General features: G+C 58.8%; 12 protein-coding genes and 1 non-coding gene across 13 annotated transcripts; 6 read left to right on the forward strand and 7 right to left on the reverse strand.

Annotated features, from left to right (window-relative positions):
• Positions 1-154: 154 nt before the first annotated feature.
• On the forward strand, positions 155-1,722 carry BDZ90DRAFT_233390 (CAF1-domain-containing protein). Its single transcript, XM_025506614.1, has 4 exons — positions 155-272; positions 349-518; positions 604-817; positions 919-1,722. Exons 1-4 carry the CDS (start codon positions 177-179, stop codon positions 1,312-1,314), a joined length of 876 nt encoding a protein of 291 aa, XP_025360866.1. The 5' UTR covers positions 155-176; the 3' UTR covers positions 1,315-1,722.
• Positions 1,443-7,005, reverse strand: BDZ90DRAFT_233391 (hypothetical protein). The gene is made up of 6 exons (XM_025506615.1): positions 5,244-7,005; positions 3,054-5,167; positions 2,775-2,976; positions 2,267-2,692; positions 1,989-2,199; positions 1,443-1,787 (listed from the first exon to the last, which is right to left on the reverse strand). Exons 1-6 carry the CDS (start codon positions 6,921-6,923, stop codon positions 1,534-1,536), a joined length of 4,887 nt encoding a protein of 1,628 aa, XP_025360867.1. The 5' UTR covers positions 6,924-7,005; the 3' UTR covers positions 1,443-1,533.
• On the reverse strand, positions 1,865-1,970 carry BDZ90DRAFT_t37. Its single transcript has one exon. It is a non-coding gene; the product is annotated as a tRNA-Arg (tRNA).
• Positions 7,006-7,201: 196 nt separating the features above from the next.
• BDZ90DRAFT_280782 (hypothetical protein) lies at positions 7,202-8,887 on the forward strand (the record flags this gene model as incomplete). Its single annotated transcript, XM_025509311.1, has 5 exons — positions 7,202-7,321; positions 7,393-7,452; positions 7,522-7,568; positions 7,628-8,101; positions 8,175-8,887. 5 exons carry the CDS (start codon positions 7,202-7,204, stop codon positions 8,419-8,421), a joined length of 948 nt encoding a protein of 315 aa, XP_025360868.1. The 3' UTR covers positions 8,422-8,887.
• Positions 8,494-9,193, reverse strand: BDZ90DRAFT_205667 (RNA-binding domain-containing protein; the record flags this gene model as incomplete). The annotated part of the gene is made up of 3 exons (XM_025503947.1): positions 8,494-8,704; positions 8,783-8,889; positions 8,963-9,193. Coding segments are annotated over 3 exons (549 nt in total), but the record flags the coding sequence as incomplete, so codon positions are not given.
• Positions 9,194-9,517: 324 nt separating this feature from the next.
• Positions 9,518-9,813, forward strand: BDZ90DRAFT_222026 (hypothetical protein; the record flags this gene model as incomplete). Its single annotated transcript, XM_025504509.1, has 2 exons — positions 9,518-9,577; positions 9,655-9,813. The coding sequence occupies 2 exons, from the start codon at positions 9,518-9,520 to the stop codon at positions 9,811-9,813; spliced, it is 219 nt and encodes a 72-aa protein (XP_025360870.1).
• On the reverse strand, positions 9,760-11,276 carry BDZ90DRAFT_233393 (hypothetical protein; the record flags this gene model as incomplete). The annotated part of the gene is made up of 1 exon (XM_025506616.1): positions 9,760-11,276. A coding segment is annotated over exon 1 (782 nt), but the record flags the coding sequence as incomplete, so codon positions are not given.
• A 499-nt stretch (positions 11,277-11,775) lies between these two features.
• On the reverse strand, positions 11,776-16,137 carry BDZ90DRAFT_280786 (hypothetical protein). The gene is made up of 9 exons (XM_025509312.1): positions 15,687-16,137; positions 15,598-15,610; positions 15,262-15,518; positions 14,128-15,171; positions 13,990-14,043; positions 13,382-13,922; positions 13,163-13,322; positions 12,725-13,089; positions 11,776-12,640 (listed from the first exon to the last, which is right to left on the reverse strand). The coding sequence occupies exons 1-9, from the start codon at positions 16,028-16,030 to the stop codon at positions 12,044-12,046; spliced, it is 3,375 nt and encodes a 1,124-aa protein (XP_025360872.1). The 5' UTR covers positions 16,031-16,137; the 3' UTR covers positions 11,776-12,043.
• A 202-nt stretch (positions 16,138-16,339) lies between these two features.
• BDZ90DRAFT_261581 (hypothetical protein) lies at positions 16,340-17,223 on the forward strand (the record flags this gene model as incomplete). Its single annotated transcript, XM_025508392.1, has 2 exons — positions 16,340-16,587; positions 16,671-17,223. The coding sequence occupies 2 exons, from the start codon at positions 16,340-16,342 to the stop codon at positions 17,221-17,223; spliced, it is 801 nt and encodes a 266-aa protein (XP_025360873.1).
• Positions 17,224-17,476: 253 nt separating this feature from the next.
• BDZ90DRAFT_222033 (putative 60s ribosomal protein L21-A) lies at positions 17,477-18,039 on the reverse strand (the record flags this gene model as incomplete). The annotated part of the gene is made up of 2 exons (XM_025504510.1): positions 17,477-17,794; positions 17,875-18,039. The coding sequence occupies 2 exons, from the start codon at positions 18,037-18,039 to the stop codon at positions 17,477-17,479; spliced, it is 483 nt and encodes a 160-aa protein (XP_025360874.1).
• BDZ90DRAFT_50423 (hypothetical protein) lies at positions 17,903-18,573 on the forward strand. The gene has a single exon (XM_025509631.1). It carries the CDS (start codon positions 18,072-18,074, stop codon positions 18,501-18,503), a length of 432 nt encoding a protein of 143 aa, XP_025360875.1. The 5' UTR covers positions 17,903-18,071; the 3' UTR covers positions 18,504-18,573.
• A 589-nt stretch (positions 18,574-19,162) lies between these two features.
• BDZ90DRAFT_265217 (40S ribosomal protein S9) lies at positions 19,163-20,215 on the forward strand (the record flags this gene model as incomplete). The annotated part of the gene is made up of 3 exons (XM_025508658.1): positions 19,163-19,189; positions 19,341-19,606; positions 19,681-20,215. 3 exons carry the CDS (start codon positions 19,163-19,165, stop codon positions 19,991-19,993), a joined length of 606 nt encoding a protein of 201 aa, XP_025360876.1. The 3' UTR covers positions 19,994-20,215.
• A 908-nt stretch (positions 20,216-21,123) lies between these two features.
• On the reverse strand, positions 21,124-21,405 carry BDZ90DRAFT_212179 (hypothetical protein; the record flags this gene model as incomplete). The annotated part of the gene is made up of 1 exon (XM_025504133.1): positions 21,124-21,405. A coding segment is annotated over one exon (282 nt), but the record flags the coding sequence as incomplete, so codon positions are not given.
• Between the last annotated feature and the right edge of the window lie 295 nt (positions 21,406-21,700).

Genomic DNA, 21,700 nt, shown 5'->3' on the forward strand with positions numbered 1-21,700 from the left:
CTGGCCGCCCGCGCCCGGACCGCCCCTCGTTGAGGCCGCGTGGCACGGATCCGGCGCCTCGGACGGACCGCGAGGCAGCAAGCCGTCGAGGCCATCCAGGGCAGACGAGATGGTTGCATACAAGGACGACACATCAACCATCATCGAACGACGACGACGACGACCCATCACCCACCATGGCAAATCAAATACGAGAAGTGTGGGCGGAAAATCTCGACGTCGAGATGGCAAACATCCGCGACGCCGTAGAACGGTATCCCTACGTAGCCATGGTGAGTTGAAGGGGTGGTGGCTGCGATTCCCAAACCTCCTTCTCACAAACGTCGGCCCCTCGCCCCACCTCACAAGGATACCGAGTTTCCAGGCATCGTGGCTCGACCCATCGGCACATTCAAAGGCTCATCGGATTATCATTATCAAACACTGAGGTGCAATGTCGACCTTCTCAAGCTCATTCAGCTCGGCATCACTTTATGCGACGCTGATGGCAACTTCCCACCAGACGTCTGTACATGGCAGTGAGTGCGCGCCCGTGGCAGAGCGCTCAGCTCCTTCCCCTGCTGCCTTGCTCATCCGTTCTCTCTCATGCTCCTCATTTCACAGGTTCAATTTCCGCTTCTCAGTCGCAGACGACATGTGCGCACCAGACTCGCTCGAACTTCTCAACAAGGCCGGCCTCGACTTTGAGCGACACGACAAGCTCGGCATCGATGTGGAATACTTTGGAGAAGTCCTCATCACATCGGGACTTGCCCTCTTCCCAGAGGTCAAGTGGGTCTCCTTCCATTCAGGCTACGACTTTGGCTACCTCGTCAAGGTGAGCTATCGAGAGGAATTGTAGAAGCTAGCCAATCCGGCTCGCACGCATTGCTGACCACCACTCCGGTCGTCCGCAATTGCCCTTCTTCATCCACGCAGGTCGTCTCTTGCGCGCCGCTACCTTCCACTGAGAGCGACTTCTTCTCATTGCTGCGAGTCTGGTTCCCTACCATCTACGATATCAAGTACCTCATGCGCTCTTGCAAGACGCTTAAGGGAGGACTCCAAGACGTAGCAGAAGAGCTGGGTGTAGCGCGCATAGGACAGCAGCATCAGGCAGGATCTGACTCGCTCCTCACAGCCGCGACCTTCTTCAAGCTCCGATCACGCTTCTTTGATGGTGTCATCGACGACTCCAAGTTCGTCGGCGCCCTCTACGGCTTCTCGGCCAGCAGTAGACCGAATGCCGTGGCAGGAGTGGGATCAGGAGCGTCAGCAGCGGCATTGACAGACAGCACCATCAATGGTGGCAGCGGCGCTGTCGTCACCAGATGATCCCTCTTTCTCCCACCTTCTTCTCTAGGCGAGCCCTCACCCCTTCATACCCGCTTGCCAGGCTCGCTCAGCATACACAGCAGCACAGTCATGCGCGCCCTCATCTACCATAAGCGCACCCAGTCAAACGTCTACAATTGTATTTGTATTTACCCCCCGCCCTCTCAGTCCTGTCTTTCCTCACCGCCTCTGACTACAATGTTGGACTAGCGCGACGTCTCATTGCGTTGTGCGAGTAGCCGCGAGTGCTTCGGCCCTGCCCCTGCGGTCATAAATCTCCAATCGAGCTTGGCGAGCGTGCTCTGCGTCGCTCAGAGGTGGCCCAGACGTCGTCGGCTGTGCTTCATCCGGCCCCCCTCGCGCTGACAGCGATGCGCCTCGCTCGCCATTGAACGTTGTCGTCGATGTGGTCCCCGACGTGTGCTCTGCGAAGAAGCACGACAGGAGATCGTCGACTGAGTTGACGTAGTCGCCTGGCGGAACAGCAAAGCGGGGAGAAGAACGTCAATGTCAGTGAGCTGAGCCGTTCTTCTCGCGATGCAAAAAGAAATGACCACTCCAGGACTCGAACCTGGAACCCCCTGCTGTCGTCCCAGCCATGCTGGATGTCTACGTGAAGTCGTAGGCAGATACTCTAACCATTGAGCCAAGCGGCCGATGAGGGAAGTGCTCACCTTTTTCACATGCCATTCCCGCGGCCGTCGTCCGCGCAATTACCGCTCCAGAATCGTCATACACGCCGTCCTCGCCCTCCCCTCCGCCATCCTTCTTGACGCCGCCGCCTTCCGATGCCCGCAGATACATGCTCTGACCACGATGAGCGGCAAGATGTAGGATCCGCTCTTCCACGCTGTCCTTGACGTAGTAGCAGTAGACGTTGGTCTCCTGCTCGTTGGCTCGAGCGCGTCAGCTTTGCTCAACGACGACGCGCGGAGGGGGACACGAAGCTCACCTTGGTTTGGCCGATGCGGTGGACACGGCCCAGCGCTTGACGCTCAGCTCCCGAGTTGACGAGCGGTTCCAGCAAGATGACGTTCTTCGTCGCCATGAGATTGAGTCCCGCCGAAGTCTGTTCAGAGTGAAGCAAGAGCACATCGACCTTGTCGCCCTGAGTGAACTCTCGCACCTTGCTTGCAACTTGCCCCTTGCTCGCTCCTGATCCGACAGAGACGTGAGCTACTCCATTCTGCCTGAGCGCATCGGCTACAAGCGTGAGGCCGCGAGCAAAAGCCGAGAAGACGATCGTCTTGTCGCCAGGCGTCTCGGCAGAGATGAAGATTAGATGCTTGACGAGCATTTCGAGCTTACTGCCGTATCGACCGAGCGATGTCGTCGTCTCGATACGGCGCTGCAGTTCTTGACTCGCGACATTGAAGGCCTGAAGAGAGAGAGGACAGGGGGGCAGTGGAGGGCGTCAGACACCAGATTACGTGGCCTCCGCCGCCGACGCGCTTACTCACGATCTTCTTTGGGCGGCGCGGCAGCGTCGCCGACCCACTCTGACTTGACACTGCGGCGTCTGTAGTGGCCTCAACACCGTCCTCGACAACCTCCGTCTCCTCTGGACGTGAGTAGATAACCCTATGCTGATCCTTGAGCGGGCCAATCTTGCTTCGACAGACTGGGCATGTGCCGTACTTGGCATGCCACGCGCGAAAGCAGCTGTGAGTAATGGCAAGGCAACAGGAGTAGTCAGTTTACGGCTGGACGCTGTCCCTGGCCCCCCTTCGTCTACTCACCTCTGGCAGACAATGTGCCCACAGACAGCCGTGAGGATGCCGATCTGAATCTCGTCGGTGCAAATGATACATTTGCGTGCTTCCTCATCAAGTCCCTCTTCCTCAATCTTGCCGAGATGATCGAGGTAGCGCAGGCGCGACTCGCTTTGCATCATTTTCGTCGATGTCGCGTCAATCTCGCTGGTGACCTTGGTCAGCTTCGCATCGATCTGACCCGCAGCGACGGGCAAGTCGACGAGGGCATCGCTCAACGCTTGAAGCTGCTTGAAGTACTCGGCGCGCTGATTGAAGAGTCTTGCGAAGCCGTCCAGCTCACGTCGTAGCCCTTCGAGAATGGTATTTTGATGCTTCAAGACGGCACGAAGACCAGCCGTCGCTGTACGAGCGATTTCCAGCTCGAAGCTGGAGGCCATGTCCGAGATGCCACGTAGACGATCCAAGAGCTCGCGAAGCGATGTCATCTCAGACAGTGCAATCAACGAGGCCTTGCGCTTATCTGCGTCGAGTTGACGAAAGTGCTTCAGCTTGGCTGCATCTACTTCGTTCAGCGCCGAGAAACCTTCGTGGTCGGCATCAAAGTCTTCGCGGCTGATCTCCCCTCTAAGCATGGCTTGCCTACTACTCCTCTTCGAAGCCTCGACGGCGAGCTCAAGCTCTTTGAACCCGGAAGGCCTGTCCGTTGCGCCAACGGCTACTTCCCACGTCAAGATCCTCTGCCTCTCCGCTAGCAGAGGCCTGTACATCTCAAGCATCACTTCCACCTTGTGCTGAGTGTCGAGAGCCTCGGCGTATTGATCGTCGTCTGCATTCTCTTCCGAGACATCGCGATTGACGGGCGTGTAGAGCTGTTCGATGGCCGTTTCGCGCCACTGCATCAGCAACGCGGCATTCTTGTCCAGTAGCGTCAGCCGCTCCTTGATTTGCGCCACAATCTCAGCAGTGTGGTGCCCGTAGTGCTCGAAGCTTTGCACGTCTTCGCCCATGTCATTGAGGTTAAACTTGACGTGGATCTTGCGCGTTGCCTCAGCTCTGCGGTCGACGTGATACTTTGCCTCTTTGAGCAGCTCCTGGCGCAAAGCTTCTGCCGCTTGATAAGCCTCCTCTTCTGCTGCTTTGAGTGCCGCGTCCTCGTCCTTGCCTTGTTCGCGGCCCTCATTGATCCTGTAGCGGATGTTGCCCAGCCAGTGAGTTGCGCGAGCCAATACCTCGGTCGCAGCTCGATGGCGTTGCGCCACAGTGACGAGATGCGTTGAACGAGCCTGGCGTTGCGCTGATCGCTCACGCGCTTTCTCTACGTCGGACGGATTGATAGGATCCGGGCTCGGGCTGGATGATGAGCTGCCGTCATCGGCGTCATCGTCTGCCTTGAATGAGTAGCCGGGACCAACTCTCTTGGCTCGCTTAAGCTCATCGCGAGTGCCCGCACAAAAGCTCTGCAAAGTGGTAACCAGCCCTTCAAGGGCAGCAAGAGCCACTGCGCGTTGCTCCACGCCTTGCTTATCTTGCAGTTGGTAGACAGCCCGATCGATGACGCGTTGAGCCCATTGGTTACGCTGTGCAGCGAGCGTCGAGGATGCTTGGTCTCTCATGAAGATGAGAACCTCGCCGATGGAGCGCAGGTTGCCTTCAGCGAGAGCGCCGCTACCGAGAACGCGTCCGGCGATCTGGGGATGCGTGCACGCCTGACGGAGAAGGAGCAGTTGGTTGCGCATCGTCACCTCATCGAGCTGCCAGTCACCTCGGAGAGGGGCGCCATTGTGGTCCATGCCTAGTGTTCCTAAAGCGCTTTGCCAGACCGAGTCGTAGTACGCCTGTTCGACAGCGGTAAAGTCGATGGGCATAATATAGCGTCTCTGTGCCGGCAATGTCATCTCGTCTCGCACCCCAACCTTCAAATGGCGAGTAGTCAGCGTGTTGAGGCCCTTGTGCAACGCTGCCGCGAGGACGGCAGGCGAAGGAGACTGGTAGAGAATGGAAGCAGCAGATGGGAGACGTAGAAAGCGAAAGAAGGAGCCCAAATCACCCAGTCGCTTGATTGGAGTTCCGCTGACGGCGAGGCTGCTTTGTCGAGGGATCATGCTGACTACTTCTGCGGCCTTTGTGGTGTTGCCCACCTGCAAGCGCGATAAACCGAGCGGTCGTCAACTGGCTGTCGCTTCCTCTACCTACGCCTGTCACTACACAACTCACCATCTGAATCTCATCGCAGACGACACGCCAGAATTCGACGACGATGAGCGGCGAGCGACTCCTTTCGTACTTGCGTGGAAATCGCCTCGAGCGAGGGCGCTCTTTCTGAGCTATGTCGAACTCGCCTTGTACATTCTTGAAGCTGGCGATGATGACGTCAAAGCTGGCCGCGAATTCTTGGAAGTTGCCGTCTGCACCCATGCTCTTCTTGAGTGGTCCACGGCCGGTGAAGACGTAGACGTTGAGGGCAGGCGCATGGCGGCCAATCTCTTCGGCCCACTGATCGACCAGGACGTCCGGTGCGACGATGAGGGTGGTCTTGATGGGTTGCACCATGACTTCATTGACTTCGTCCATGTACTCTTCCGCGTCGTGGCGCGCCGGTGGCGAAGGATTGAGAAGAATTAAGGCAAGCACCTCTACGGTTTTCCCCAACCCCATCTCCTCGGCGAGTAGCGCTCCTTTGACGTCGTGAGCTCGTGTTGCTGCAATCGACTGGGTGAAGTGGCCCGTCACTGCATTGTAGTAGAGGCTGTCGTGAACGCGTTGCCACCATAGGCCAAGCTGTGTCCAACCTCGATTTGTCATGATCTGGTCGTACGCTTCGTAGACGCCTGCATCCTCCTTGAAGAATGATTTGCCCTCGCGGCCAAGGATGAATGCAGCTGAGCGACGCTGGAAAGGGAGCAGAGTGGCGTCGAGCTGTTGAGGCTGCAGCGTGTGAGGCCCATCGATTCGTGCCGGGCAGAGATTGGCGTAGATGGCACTGGCATCAATGCCGCGCCGCCTCTGTCGCTCTGCCTCAATATCAGAGTCAATGGAAATGAAGCGGTTGAGGTAGGCAAGGTCCGTCACGTCGGCGGTGCGTAGCATCGAGTGCGCGGCTGGGCTCACTTCGATGATCGGGCACGTTGGTCCCAGGCGGGCGGTTATGTCGAGCTTGAGGATTGATCCACCAGTCTCGAGTGAAGCCTCGACTTGCCACTCGATGACGCCCTTGTTTGCGAGGCGAGCAGCGCTGAGAAGCCATTCGCCACAGGTGGCTCGCCAGGGCTGAGCATCGAGAGGGTATCGGTCATCCATTGTTCGGAGAACGGGTAAGGTGACAAGGAGCGACCCATCCGGAGTCTGGATATGAAGCTCTTGATCGGGTATGTAGGCATCGTCGAACGCGTCGTCTGAGGTGGCGCGCTTGTGTGCGCTGAGGAGCATGGGACCCAGAGATCCGTCGGCAAGGTGCTGGGCACCATCGTCTATGCGGAAGAGGCAGGATGTAGAGAGGAGGTGTGGGCGAGGTTGCTGCGCTTCATCGAGCTCGTCGCGTTCCATATCATCGTGTCGATGTGGACTGCTCTGAGAGGGGTCCTCTGTCTTGATCCTCTTTGACGTGAATGCTGAGTACGAGGACGAAGAGGAGGGCTCTTGGCTTCTCTTGTGAGGCGCCGGTCTCTTGGTGCTAGAACTACTGGCGCTGGCGTGTCGAGATGTTGAGGCGAGGCGATCGGTCAGTAGGCTGACATTGATGGTCGTGGAAACGGCAGGTATGCCAAAGACGTCGTCTCGAGGGCTCGAGGTCGAAGGCTCCGGCGACGTCGGAGTGGCGTCGATTTGGTACAGTGGTTGGACCAGGACGGCAACATCATGGCGGTGATTCTGCCTGTCTGCTACCGACGGCGCCATCGTGTATGGCTCAGCGAAGTGCTATGGAGAGCGCCGTCGATTCTGAGGCGTGGACAAGGACAGGCAGAGGGTGGCAGAGGGTGAGGAAGGAAGATTGGTCGACTGGACCCGCTCCCATCCCCTCACGACACCGAAATTGGCGTGCCTCTCTCTCTCCACCTCGAAACGCGCCTTGGTCTACTTCCGTGTCCGTCATGCAGGCCAGTGCGGCGGGCACACGGTCGACTGAATGGCTGAGCCGACAACTTTTCGTCTACTCTAGAGACCCTCGAATCGCCATGGCGTCGTACACCGTCGTCAAGACGCCTGAGGAGCTTGAAAAGTACAGAGTACGCATCCCAGACGACGTCTGGCCATCGACGTCGACAAGAGCATCTCAGCCAAGTCCAGGACAAGATGTGAGGACAGAGACAAGGGACAAGGCAAATTGCTGCGCAGCCGCTGATGTTGCTCTCCGTCGTACGAGCAGGGCTTTTTCTACATTCCCGCATTTGTCTCCGAGGATGAAGAGCGGTACCTGATCCAAAAGGTGATCATAGACGATGTCGTAACGCTGAGTCATGACTCTCGCTGAATCACACCTGCCACCGCGACGCAGATCCAAGACGCACCGCAACCAAAATGGAAGACGCTCCAGAACCGCAGGTGAGGTGGCGACTGCTGCTTGATCACCTTTGCTCCTCATCGTGCTCACTCTCCCATAGTGGGCAATCTCTTTGCAGGCTACAATACTGGGGAGGCCAGGTCTCCTCGCGAGGAGAGCGCAGCGTCTTGATACCAGAGTCATTTCCCGACTTTATGACCAAGTTCCCGCCCCTCATCGAACGAATCGCTCAGACGAGCGCCTTCGCTGGGAGTGCCCACGCCTCGCCCAATCACTGTCTCGTCAACGAGTATCTGCCAGGTCAAGGAATCTTACCTCACGAGGACGGTGCTGCGTACTGGCCTGCGGTGGCTACGGTCAGCGTGGCCTCGCACACTCTCCTCGACATTTATCGGTGGGCCACGGAGAAGCCGGAGGGCGCAGAGGGCGCAGATGACGATGGCTCAGCGCAAGCTAGCCAAGGTGATGCCGCTGCTGCCAGACCAGCACGCGGCAAAGCAAGAGAACAAGAGGCTGCCTTTTCAATCCTTCAAGAGCCGAGGAGCCTCCTCATCACGACGGGGGCTGCGTATAGGCGAGCAAGCTTCGAGAGATTGGCTGCTCTCATTCGTGTAGCTGACCGGCGCCAACCCTCATCACGCACGCAGAGACTTCCTCCACGGCATCGCAGAACGCACAAGAGATGAAGCCGCGCATCTGGCCAAGGTCGTCAATGTAGCTGATCTGCGAGATGTGGATCTCAGAGCAAAGGTCGACGGCGTCATTGCATCCTCGCGCGACGGCGACGAGACGAGCCACGACGTCCTTGTGCGCGAAACTCGCTACTCGTTGACGTTCAGGGATGTCGAAAAGGTCAGCAAGGGGCTCGCAGGCCTTCTCAACAAGAAGCGGTGAGGGAAATCGCAAGCGAGTCTGTGCACGCTGCCTGAGGCCTTGAATGCTCTTGAATGATTGCAGTTTCCCGCCTCAGTACCACCCTCGCCCTCTACCTCGACCCCTCCCACCTCGTCCTCCCCTGCCATACGGCCTCCCACGCCCTCTCCCTCGTCCCCTGTTCAGACCGGGCAAATTGGTCCTCTTGGCCGTCACCTTGATCAGTCGGCCGCGGAAGAGCGACTCGTTGAGGACCATGGCGTTGGCCACGAGGCTGGCGTCGGCAAACTCTACGTATGCGTAGCTGGGCGGGGGGACGAGGGAGTAGACGCGAAGATCAGCCTGTGTTGCATCTCTCTTCTGCCTCATCGCCTGTACTTACCCCTTCGGATGCCCCGTGAACTTGTCGCAGAGGATCGTGACGCGATTGATGTTGCCGCAACTATGGAAGTGCTGCTGGATTTCCTCTGGCGTAGCTCCGTAGTCGACCTAATAATGCAGAGGCAAGATCATGGTCAGCTTCGTCCTCGCATCTCTTCGGTTCTCTGCTCTCTGCCCTCACATTGCCAACGTAAACACTCCTCGCATCGACTTCCTCCTTTTCCTCATCCGTCGGCCCACTGACTGGCGTATTTGCTCCTCCGCCAGCTCTTCCTCCTCCCGCTTCTCTCTCTGCTTGCTCTTGCATCTCCCTGAGCTTGGCTGCCTCTGCCTCCATCTCGGCCACTCTTGCCTTCATGGCCTCGAGCTCGGCGTCATCGTCGTCGGCCTCGATGTCGTCGCCTCCGGAGGCACCGGGACCACCCGCCTTGGCTGTCGATGAAGGCCCAGCAGCAGCAGCGTCCTCGCCGCCGTGCGTGGGCAGATCGATCTCGTCGAGGGCGGACATCGTCGCGCAGAAGAGCGAAATCGGATGGATGGATGGGTGGTGGGGTTGAGAAGCAACGGCCGGACGGACAGACAGACACGCCCTTTGGTTCGTTGACTTCTCGACGAGCGACTTTGCCTCCGTTCCGCTCGACGCTACTTCCGCTGCACGCTCCAGATCAACACGGAGGACTGGTTGGCCCGCACCCCCGGCCCCCTATCCTCACCACCACCATCATCGTGTGCTGCAATGACGTATCGCAGTCACAAACGCAAGGTGCCCAAGGAACGCCAGGTGGCCGGCTGGAAGGTGAGAGAGCAGTTTGGGTGGCAGGATGACTCGCGGCGTTCTCGCTCTGATGGTGCAGCCTTGCCCTCCGCTCGCAGGCCGCCCTCAACAACCCTTCGACGAGCTCAGATGGACGATGGCACGCGCGCAAAATGCTACTGATGAAGGGTCACATCGGAGACGCTCTCTTCACACACGCCTCCATGGGTACCAGGGTCAGAAGGGTACTCGGATTGAGGGCGAAGCGTAGTGGCTAGTACATTGCACATCTATGATTTGATGAGAATACCACGCCTTGCAGGAGTACAGTTTCGACGTGCATGGTCTCATCTCTTCATTGCTCCCTTCGCAGCCTATCACGCCATCTGACACTTCTTCATCCCTGCACTTCTACTGAGACTCGACACGACGCTAGGCGCAGGAGATGTACGCATCCAAGCTACCATCCTGCATCATGAGTGTGCTGCCGCCGCACCGGCATGTCCATATTTAGTCAATGAGCAGCAAGTGAAACGATTCTTGCTCCAGTCCGAGGGCTGAGGCTCGAGACCAGCAATGATGGATCGTGGCGATGGTGAGGGCGCGCTTGGGGCGGCGGACGGAAGAGGCAGCGGTACGCTCCTGAGATCGGCGACTCCCGCGTACTGCGACAATGTCCTGACGAGGTTGCTCGCGCTGTCCGGCATCATAAAGCTGTGATACCAGGTCAGCGAAGCCTTCTTGCCCTCGACGGACGGCGAGCACCAGATCCCACCGCTCGGAGAACAGGTACGCCTCCAGCGACCCCATCGTGTTGGGCGGGGTGGCATGCCGCGGCAACTGCTCGAGCACTCCCTTGCAGCGCGCTGGTAGGGCAGGGACCTGGTCCAGGACGTCCGCCGACGGCTTGATACAGGACATCTGCTGCTCTACCAGCCAGTACGGCAGGTAGAGGTACACCACCCTACCCGCAGCGTGCCTGGCCATCTCCGTCAGCGTAACCCGCATCCCCCTTTCCTCCACAATGCCACGAAAGCCTCCTTGTCCGCCTCGGCGTTCCGCTGCGTACGGGCTTCGGCGTGCACCGGCACCCTGGCAGCCGGCCACGTCGCCGCAGCGACGGAGACTGTGCCGCTGGTGGTACCAACAGTGAAGGCCTATGGCGGAGAGCAGGCACGTGGTACTGTTGAGGCCGACCGTACCTGCCGCCGGCCTGCCAAGCTCCTTGTTAACAATGCCGTTGTAGGCGGCGTTCTTGCGGCACGTGCGGTTGGAGGCGGCGATGATGGGCTCCATATGATGCAGTATTGCCCGAGCGAGATGGTCCTCAGACAGGCCGAATCCGTTGCCGTATAGCCTCCTGATCGACCTTGCGAGCTCGTCCGTGTCCTCGATCTTGAAGAGCACGAGGGAGACAGTCTCCGTAGCCTGCCTCTTTGCCGAATAGTGGAGCGTCTTCGGCAATGCAGCATTTCAAGCCTTCGAGTGCTCGGCGTGTTGTGTCGATAGCTGAAACCTCCGTATCTAGATTTCTCGGTCTGCGTGCGGTCGAAGAATAGGCGTGGAGATGAGTCTCGCCTCAGGATTGCGACTCTCTGTGCTTTCCATCACACTTACCAGGAACATCGGGCAGCGTGTCATTCCGCTCCTGCGGCAGCGACGAAAACCGCGCATACGCCGCGGGACACTTCACGTCAGCCATAGGTGTGATCTTGCTGCGAAGGAAGGGATGGCTGAGTATGGCTTTGAGCTCGGCTATACTGTCCACCGCGAAGAGCCCGATCACGCCGAAGTCCTTAATCAACTCAATGATTGCATCCTCGTCGCTGAGCTTGAGTTTATGGCCAATGCATGGGCAGCAGCCATACCGTCGCGGCCACGGCCAATGACTTGAGGTGCTTGACTACTCGACCGTCAAGAAGCGCGGGATGCGACTGAGACCCTTGGCGTTGCGGTCTGTAGCGCACTCACGCCCACTCATATTTCGATTGTACTACGTAGGTGATGGTGGAACGGATGAAGAGTGGTGACAGTGAAGCGAAGAGGGAATGATGATGATGGTAGAGCGGAGGAAAGATGATGACGGTGGAGAGGAGGCGAGATGGTGATGAGCGGTGTGATGAGCGGAGACGAAGTGCGGACGCTCGCGTTGATTAGCCTCAGGCCACGTGGCGCACACTCTGCCCGCCCTGAACAGTAGCCCACTTGCCTCGCGATGCCACCCGTGACATGGCCCGGACAAATGGAATCAGGAGCCGGCAGAATAGTGTCTGCGCCATGGAGAGATGATGAGCAGGCCTCCGGCAGGAAGGGGAAGGCGGATGGCAGACGTCACGTTCCGCCGAGACATGCCCGTAGACGTCCGGCAAAGGCGAGGAGCTCGACAACTGGCTGGCATCGCCATCAAACTCAAGTCAAGCGAAAGTAGATGAAGTTGTGATTCGTTGCCAATCGCGCGTATACACAAGCAGCGCTACACCTGCAGCGCACGTGATGCTTCAAGGCCGCCTATGCCGCAAGAACAGCCTTGATCGTCTTGACTTCGAATGGTCGGAAGGTCAGCATTACGCTAGCTCCTCCATCCTCCGTCTCCCACTGCTCCAGTACGCTGTCTTCCTCCGCGTCTTCTAGAAGATTAGTGACCACCAGCTTGTTGACGTCGAGCTTGGACGAGCTCTTGAGCATCACCTCTGCGTGCGCGCCGAGTGACTCGTAGAGTCGCAGCACGACCGTCGTACGGCCGGAGCCCTTGGACTTGTAGTAGTCAAAGTCTTCCTCGCCGCGCTTCATGGTGTCCAGGACGACGGTGCACTCTTTGCCGCAGTTCTCGATACTGAAGGGGGCCTCTGCCTTGCTCGCCCCGCCGACCGATGCAGGCCTGAGAGCAGACAAGTCGCTCACCTCGACGGGGTTGTTGAAGATGCGAGCGGCGGTCACGACGTCGCTACCGAGTGCGCCGACGTGAGGGTAGATGGCAAAGGAAAAGGTGTGCTTGCCTTCATCCTGATGGGCGTCAGGGTACGTTGCAGCCTTGAGCAAGGACAAGCGTAGCGTCCCCCCCTCGGCCGAGTGGCCGTACTTGCAGTCATTGAGGATGGAAAGCCCCTGCAGAAGAGCAATGATGGGGGAACGTAGCCGGTCAGTATCAAGCTCGCCCTGATTGACACGAATCATACATCGCTTACTCACGTAATTTGCCTCGGAGAGGTCGCAGAACTTGTGCGCAGCCACCTCGAATTTGGCAGCCTCCCACGTCGTGTTTCTCGTCGTAGGCCTCTTCGTGACTCCAAATTGCGTCTCAAAGGATGCCGTCTCACTCTGCAAGGAAGTTGGCACCTCGAAGCGGAGAAAGCGGTGCTTCTCCTGCCAATCAACCTCGGCGTCGAAGCGGATGAGGGAGCGTGCATCGCTACCACTCTTGCCTCCCTGCACGGCGGTGGCCGGGACGGCGTCGAGGCTGAGGATGATGGATGCCTTGCTCTTGCCAAAAGAGGCTTCGAGGACCATACTGGCTCTCCATGGGCCCCGCTCGGCAATCTTGCAGCGATCAAAGCCTAACGCGACGCGTCGGGAGAAGCGGGGTCAGCGCCGGACACGCGGCACCTACGGTACGTGACTACTACTCACGAATCTCCTCCATCGTGTCCAATGAATACGATTCCAATTCCCATGCGTCAAACTGAGCACTATAGTCCTCGGCAATGCTGAGGCCTGCAGTACGCCCGGGAGCGATAAGCTCTCGCCCCTCGCCGATGTCGTAGATGGACGCGATTCGGCCGTGAGCAACCTGCGCGAATCAAGTGGGTCAGCGGCGCTACGCACGCTAGCGATCTGCGAAGTTCTTACCTTGATCGAGATGTTGGAACTGCGCATCGTGAACGAACCATTGCCGTCTTCGTTGATGGACACAGCTTCGATGCCTCGCATGACAGTCGCCGGTGAGGGGCAGCTCATGAGCCGGCCGTCAGCGCCGAGATCCTCCATGAGCAGGAAGGCCGAGTCGCCGTGGCCAGAGACTTGTACGGCAGCACGACGCAAAGCCTCGGCCTCATGCGATGACTTCTCGTTGATGGAGACCTCCACGAGCTCGCGACGGGGGATGCCGAGGGTGTTGATGCTGACGACGCCGTCCGTCTGAGGGAGGTGATGAGAGGCATCGGCTAGCAGCTTCTTAGCGCGACGGTCGATGTCGGCGTAGATCTTCTCTGCATCATCGTAGACGAGCCGGATCGAGCTGCCAGGGAGGACATCGTGGAATTGGCACTGAAGGAGAGGCTCCCAAAGACTGTCTAGTTCGCTCTTGGGGTAGGTGTACTTGCCCTGCAGACTCGCGCAAGTGGCAACCCATTCGACGTTGTGCAAGAGAATCTCGAGCTTGCGATTCCATCTGTACGAGCGGTGGAGACTGTCAGTCGCGCGAGGCCAGTCGCATCTCTATGACATAGCTATCTCACTTCTTGATCGACCCGTGGGAGGTTTGAACGCCACGGTGGAACTCGAGATAGATCCTAGTGAGCGAAGGACGTCAGTCACATCGACTCTGTCAGCACCTCAGCGCAAGCTAGTCTTCACAAGATGCATCGAGCACTCACTCTCCCTGCCAGGTGGGCAATCGCTCACCGAGCTCCGTGGCTTCGAGGATATTGTCAAAGAAACTGCCAGCGGTCTTATGAGCAAGCTTGGGCATCTCGGTGAAGCCAGCATTGTGGATAGCACGGGCTCGGCGGAAGCTCTCAAGCATGGGAGCAGTGGGCCCGCCTCCGCCGTCTCCAAAGCCAAAGAGTAGCAGCGCCTTGGGCTGCACGCCAAGGTTCTTATTGTTCGTCACAGACCGGCGAATATCGTCGACACCAGCGCGGCTGTCGTACTTGTCAGCCGGGGGCATGTGGGTCATGATCTGAGAACCATCCAGGCCGACCCATACGAATGAGTTCGAAGGGAAAGTGTTCGTCGACGACCAGCTAAGTTTCTGAGTGAGCCAAGACTGGCATCCTGCTCCCCTCGCGAGCTGCGGAATCTGAGCGTTGTAGCCAAAGGTGTCGGGGAGCCAGAAAATGTCGCAGTCTTTCCCGAAGCGACTCTTAAAGTAGCGCTGTCCATACACGAATTGCCTTGCGAAAGCCTCCCCGCTGGGCATGTTGGCATCGTTCTCGACCCACGTCCCCCCGATGGGGACGAAGCGGCCGGCTTCGACTTGCTTCTTGACGCGTTCGAAGAGCTCGGGGTAGAGCTGTTCGAGCCATTGGAATTGGATCGCACTGGATGCGGTGAACTTGTACTCTGGGTAGCGCTCGAGAAGGTCGAGCTGCGTCGACCAGGAACGAGCGACTTTCTGTTGTGTAGCGCTGAAAGGCCAGAGCCATGCTGTGTCGATGTGGGTGTGACCAAGAGACCAGACTAGCGCATCTTTGTCGTCGTTGACCTCGCTCTTCTTTGCTGCGTAGATGTCGCTCCTCTCCCAGTCTGTGCCCAGGACCTCCTCAGCGATCTTCCTGCACTGGTCGATCGTCTTGAGGTCGTTGCGGCGGAAGGTAGACATGATCTTGTTGCAGACCCACAGCGCCTTGTTCTGCAGAACACCGTCCTTGGGCATCTCGTTGACGCATCCTCGCAGGACTTCCCAGTCCCACAAGAGTCTGTGCGGGTCAAGGGCACAGGGAGCGAGCAGGTTCAGCAGGCAAGACGTGGGAACATTGGACGATGCGGGACGCGTCGTCGGCACTCACCTCCACGCCTGCGGGCGCTTCACGACAATATCGCATGACTCAAGTCTGAAGGACCTATTAGGATCCGGGTCCCCAGTATGGTCGCTTGGCACGCCAAACATGCCATTGCAGCTGCATTCGATGTAGAGAGTGAAAGGCTTCGTCTTGTGCGAGCCCTTGAGAGGGAAGTCGACGCGCCTCATGTCACCTCCGCCGGTGATGCCTTGAAGGGCTTTGCCATTGACGTCGAAGATCATCCCCTCACATGAGGGGTCAAACTTGCGCAAAGAGGAGTTGGGCAAGGGATGTGCGAGAGGTCAGCGAGTGGGGGTACATTGTCCTATGCTGGTTGCTCACCTCGAGCTCAACCCTATATGCAAGCGTACGAAGCATGATGAGGGTCAGCAAAGGATCTCTCAGAGGGCGCAGCATCTTCGCGTACGCACCATTCCTTGTCCTGCCACTTGGCTGGTACAGCAATGTCGAGCTTGCACCAATGATTGGACCACGACGGACCCATGAGATCGCCCTTGCTAGCCTTCTCAAACTTGTGCTTTACGGCTTCAGAGAAAGAAGGCTTTTCTCCTGCTGGCGGCGACCAGCGGTAGAGGGCAATTGCGCTCGCATCGTCGGTGCGATCCTCGAAGAGGACAGAAGACAGATTGTAGGCGGCATATTGACCGCCAACGAAGTCGGGCAGGCGCCTCTCGTCTTGGCTACGGATCGACAGTCCTCGAACAGGGCGATGGGCAGATGACGCGAGTCGGGGGAGCTGAGGGGTCGGTGGCATGGTAACGGGGTTGGGAATGGCGGTCTGAGGCACAGAGGAGCAAAGGCAGTCTGAGCCGTGGTAGTGAGGAGAGAAGGGGAGGGGACACGAGGATGACGAGAGACGAGAGACTGCGACTGCGACTGCGACTGCGACTGCGACTGCCTGCCACCAAACTGCCCCGCACTCTGCCTCGCAGCACTTTGCCAGTGCACAGGCCACCCCGGAAGGGGGCAGCTTTGCCCGCAAACGAGACGCCATCTGAGCAGCCGATTCCGCGAGGCCTTCAACTTCTTGGTCTCGACCTCGTCACTGCTACCATCGAAAGCAATGGCTACCCGTTGGAAAGCCTTGCCCCACCTTCTCGAGAAGCGTCGTCAAGCGGCGGCGGCATCAAGCCCTATCATCGATGACTGGGAGAATGAGGACCTCAATGACGACGAACAAGGGGCGCGAGAGGCGGCCACCCAGCAGCAAGGGGATTTGGCTGTGAAGGGCAATGATGAAGATGAGGAGGATGAAGACTTCCCACGACTGGGCAATGAGCCAGCTCAGGCATCTGGAAGTGGTACCAAGAGGTGCGTACGTGATGGTTGCATCGTGCAAGAGAGATGCAAAGCTGACATGGCCTCTCCCGTTCTCCCGTCGGCATCTCAATCAGACCCCCAACCCTCCTCGCAAGACCACAAACAGGCTCGTCTCCCCTTCCGAGCATCAGCAGGCCGCCGCCAAATCAATCGCCAGCTCCCTCGATCCTCCTCTCCTCTGCGTCCCGCACCCTTCCCCAATCGGTTCTTCCACCCTCTACAAGCGGGTACGGCTCTGCTCCTCAGATCCTGCGACGCAATGCTAATGGGCAGGAACAGGCCCAATCAAGGAAGGCGACACCGCCGAGCGGCGAAGGTGCGGCCAGAAAGACGCTGGCGCAGAGGGAGAAGGAGTACGAGGAGGCGAGGAGGAGGATATTCGGTGACGATGCCACGGCTGAGAGGGCAAGTACGGCGCCGAGTGGGAAGACGCCAGGATCGCGGTCGGGTTCGAGAAGCGGGAGTGCGAGCGCAAATGCAAGCGGAGATGAGGGATCGGCGAGAGGGCAGCAGCAGCAGCAGCGACGAGGAAAGGGAGGAGGTGGGCAGCGAAGAGGAGGCGGACAAAGAGGAACCCCTCCTCCGGCGCCGCCTTCAGCGAGCGTAGTGACGCAAGGAGCTCGGTGACAGCGTCGAGGCCCAGATCGGGCAGCTTCGACATCAGCAGCAATGTCACACCAGCATAGCGCCCACAGCCGCTCGCACTTGGCATCCCTTCATCCTTGATCTCGCACGCTCGCGCTAGTCTGGAATCATGAAGATTGTATGGAGACGGTGCTGGTGGTGAAAGTACATGCGAGACTGAGGGAAAGAACCCAGGTCTCAGAGAGAAGAAAGCAACCGCCGTCGACACAATCCAATCGCTTGCGCACACAAACGATTAGATGTAGGTGTCGTAGGCAATGGGCGCGAGAGTCTCGGGGATGTTGTTCTTCGTCGAGACGGTGTAGCTGCCGCGAGGCATGGCCGGGAGACGCTTGAGCATGACCTTCTCTCCCTTCTCCTTTGCCTCCTTCTTCTTCTCTGCGTTGGCCTTGACGCGGTTGAGGAAGTCGTCGCGGCACTTGGAGTGCTTGACGTGCTCGACGCGGAGGTTGACACGCTTCTCGATCTTGCGGTTGCCAACGGTCTTGTAGACGATGACACCGACAGCGCGAGGGGCAACGTTGTAGACTACACCGGTGCGGCCGTGGTAGTACTGCGGGCGAGGCGAGGCGAAGAAGACGAAAGGGTTAGTTGAAAGTATACAAGAGGGCGTGCGCGCTTGCTCGGACGCACCTTGTGGGGCATGCCCTTCTGCTCAGCTGCGTTGGCCTTGATGTCGACGATGTCTCCGACGTGGTAAGGACGGAGGTACGTCGAGAGCTTGATGGGGCCATGCTGCCTGAACTTCCTGGCGAACAGGTGGCGAGTTCGGGCGCGGAGACCAAACGAGTGAGGCATTCTGGCGGGGGGCAGGGCAGCATTGGATCAGTATGTGCTGGAGCATCAACGAGGTGACGACGAGTGGCAGCGATCGAGGCGTGCAGCAGCGCGCAGAGGTAGCAGAAGAGCGAGAGCGTGATCCAGCATCGACTATCCCGCAGCCAGGCCAGGATTGCAATGTGATTCGACCTCCCCACACCAGTCGTCTTCAACCTGCTCCACCCTCTCTCCTCTCTCCTCCCTTTGGCAGCAGCTGCTCAGACCTGCGGATAGCAGTGACTGCAACGTCTGTGCAAATATCTGACCATCCCATCCAACTGTCCTCGATTCCCATCTGGTCTCGACGAACTCGAGCATCTCCCTCTTGCCCACTCTGCCCGAATGCACCACTCGGCTCTGCATGCTCATGCTGTGCCTTTCGCGCTGCTGCTGCTGCTGTGATCGTCGCTGCCATCGCTTGCGTCGCTTGGATACCAACCTGAAGGATGAAGAAGGGGGGGAGGGTGACGGGTGGTAAGGAAGAAGGTGCGAATTGGCGCTCGTCTACTCGTGGTCGCAGCAGCTGACGGCTCAGACTGCCCCTCGTCCGCCCGGCCAGCTTCCAAAGTCGAACTCCAGTCGAGCTCTGAGGGAGCGGGCGGGCGAGTGAATTTGGCGGGCGGGTCGACGGACAGTGGCCAAGTGCCTAACGCTCGATCCGCGGCGCTGCGCAGATGCGACTGCACGTGACTTGAGAGGCTCGATTCCGTCCACGCCGCCGCCAAGTTCGTCGAGGCCAGAGCGAGAGGGAGGGAGGGAGGGCGAGCCACGCTGAGCGGGGCGGGTGAGCGGGTGAGCGGGCGAGTGGGCTGGGCTTCTTCTGGGCGACGCTGCTCGTCGTGTTCACTTCCTTTCGTCTTACGACTTCCCCCACCCCTCTTCATCTTCCAATATGTGAGCATGCCCGGCGAGGACGGTGTGGCAGCAGCAGCAGCAGCAGTAGCGACTACGACTAGAGGAGGGAGAGAATGCGGAACGACGGATAGTTTGCCCATCCTCGACAAAGCGTTGGCTGCAAAAGTGGTGGACGAACGTCGAGAGGGCTGGCAGGACAGTGGTGATAGCCACAGCCAGGGCGCGATGCTACGCCAGCGTGGTAGGAATGGCGGGAAGTGCTGGGAAAAATCCAGTCAGTCAAGTCCTCTCATCGTCTGCTCAGAGGCCAAAGAAAGGATTCCTCTGCACTGCTGCTGCTGCTACACCACACCTCCATCATCTTCACCTCGAGTGCCCAACTAACCTTACCACCGCCCACCCCACCGCGTGCTCGCAGGCCCAAGGCTCCCCGAAAGCAGTCCAAGACGTACAAGGTCCCTCGTCGACCCTATGAGTCGTCTCGCCTCGACTCTGAGCTCAAGCTCGCCGGCGAGTACGGTCTCCGCTCCAAGCACGAGATCTGGCGTGTCGCCCTTGTCCTCTCCAAGATTCGTCGTGCCGCTCGTGAGCTCCTTAAGCTCGAAGAGAAGGACCCCAAGCGTCTCTTTGAGGGCAACGCCATCATTCGCCGTTTGGTACGCATTGGTGTGCTCGACGAGACCCGCATGAGGTGCGCAATGATCCCGCAAAGACAATCGCTCGTTACACCCTGCTCACCTTCACTTCCCACCCACGCACGCGCAGGCTCGACTACGTCCTTGCCCTCAAGCTCGAGGACTTCCTTGAGCGCCGCCTGCAGACGCAAGTCTTCAAGTCTGGCCTCGCCAAGTCGATCCACCACGCCCGCGTTCTCATCTACCAGCGCCACATCCGTGTCGGCAAGCAGATCGTCAACGTCCCCGGCTTCATGGTCCGCCTCGACTCGCAGAAGCACATTGACTTCTCCCTCAACTCTCCCTACGGTGGTGGACGTGCCGGCCGTGTCAAGAGGAAGAGGGCAAAGGCTGCTGCCAACGCTGGTGGTGACGGTGGGGACGCCGAGGAGGACGAGGAGTAAACGTGCGCGCACGACGCTGTATGAAGGGCGGCTACCACACCTTTTTCTTCTCTCACGACCTCAAAACCCACATACATTCTTGGCTCATTCATCGGCGTGCGCGCGATTCCCGTCTGTGCAAGCGTTGCGCATCAGCGGGCGCGAGCGTCGTTGATGCTCCCGTGGGGCTCTCCTTCAGCATCTTCTCTCTTTCTCTCTCTCTACCTACCTCTCAATCTGAGCTTGTAAACTACGAACCCGACCGCCTGACCGAAGCTGTGTGTGCGCTCACGCTACGCGTGCTGTACAAAAGGGTAGCCTGGTATTGTTACATGTCGTAAAGAGAGCAAGGAGGCAAGAAGGATATGAGAGACAACAGGTGAGAGAATGAGAGGACGAGCAGAAAGCCCGTGTCGACTTTTGAAGTGAAATGTAGGCATGCACGGTGCGGGTCAAGGCGGGTTTGCGCCGATGCGAAGGAAAGCGCTCGTCTTGATGCTGTTGGTTGATCGTAGGTGAAGATCCGGCGCCTATCACGCCCTACGACGCTTGCTCGCCGCATCTGAAGCTTCTGGCGCTGGCGGACTCGCAGCCGCATCACTGGTACGCTTCCTCCCGTTGTATCTCCGATATTGATCTTCTTGATCCCCAGCGCCGTCTTGGTGGTCATGGGCGCCCTGCTGCTCGTCTGCCCCGCCCCTCGAGGCTGCACCACTTGCATTGGAACCCTCCCGTGCTTCCTCGTCGGTATCATCCCGATCAGCCTCCTGCCCCTCTCCTTCGCCCTGGCCTTCATCTTCTCCCGTCCCAGTTGCAGCAGCAGCGGCAGCTCTCACCGCCTGAATGTTCTCCTCCATCGTAGCCGCTGCCGCCGCCACCACCGCTGCGTCCGTCGTGGTGTGATCATGCCCATGGCCATCATGCTGCTCGACAGCCCCTGTAACAGCCCGAGTGGCGGCTGCCGCAGCTGCTGCGACGTCGTTGAGTGCACTGCTCTCTGCCGTGCTGCCTTCAGCTCCCGACTGCTGATGTTCCAGTCCTGGATCGATGACATCACCTGCATGATGCTGCGCGTGTTCATGGTGGTGATGGCCTCCCCACTGCATCTGCTCCTCCGCCCTCGGAATCTCCTCGGCCTCCTTGCCCAACCTCTCGCGCAATTTCTCTACCTCCCGCCTACTCGCCTCAATCTGCGCCGACAGGTCATTCAAGGCCTGGTCGGTCAACAACTTCTCGAGCGTCCATTTCTCGATGTTATTCGCCTCATTCGTCTTCAAATCGCGTATGTACTGTGCTGCTTTGTAGATGATATCGCCCTTGTTGACGCCCTTGCCTTCGCAATTGGGGACGAGGGTTTGCAGCTCTAGAATGGCGGAATTGATACCTGCGCGACGTTTTCGCTCCACTTCCTTGTGATTGTCCTTGCGTTGCCGCTCGGTCTCAGGACCTGTGGCTGCTTTGAGTTTTGCCTTGGCGCTGCGATTTGTCGAGGAGCTGGGGAGCTGTTCTGCCAGGGCATCGGGATCGACGGGTTCGCCCGGGTGATCGAGGTGGTGACCAGCTAGTGTGCCCATTGCCGCAATCGCCGCCGCGGTGGCTGCATTGTCGTGGTGATGGTGATGACGTGAAGAGCCTTCGCCATGGTTGTCGTCCTCGCCATCACCCAGCCCTTCATCGCCCATCGTCTCATCATCGTCGTGCTCTTCCCTGCCGCCGCTGCCTACGGCC

This window comes from Jaminaea rosea, assembly GCF_003144245.1.
Source record: "Jaminaea rosea strain MCA 5214 unplaced genomic scaffold BDZ90scaffold_11, whole genome shotgun sequence".
Lineage (NCBI taxonomy): Eukaryota > Fungi > Basidiomycota > Exobasidiomycetes > Microstromatales > Jaminaea > Jaminaea rosea.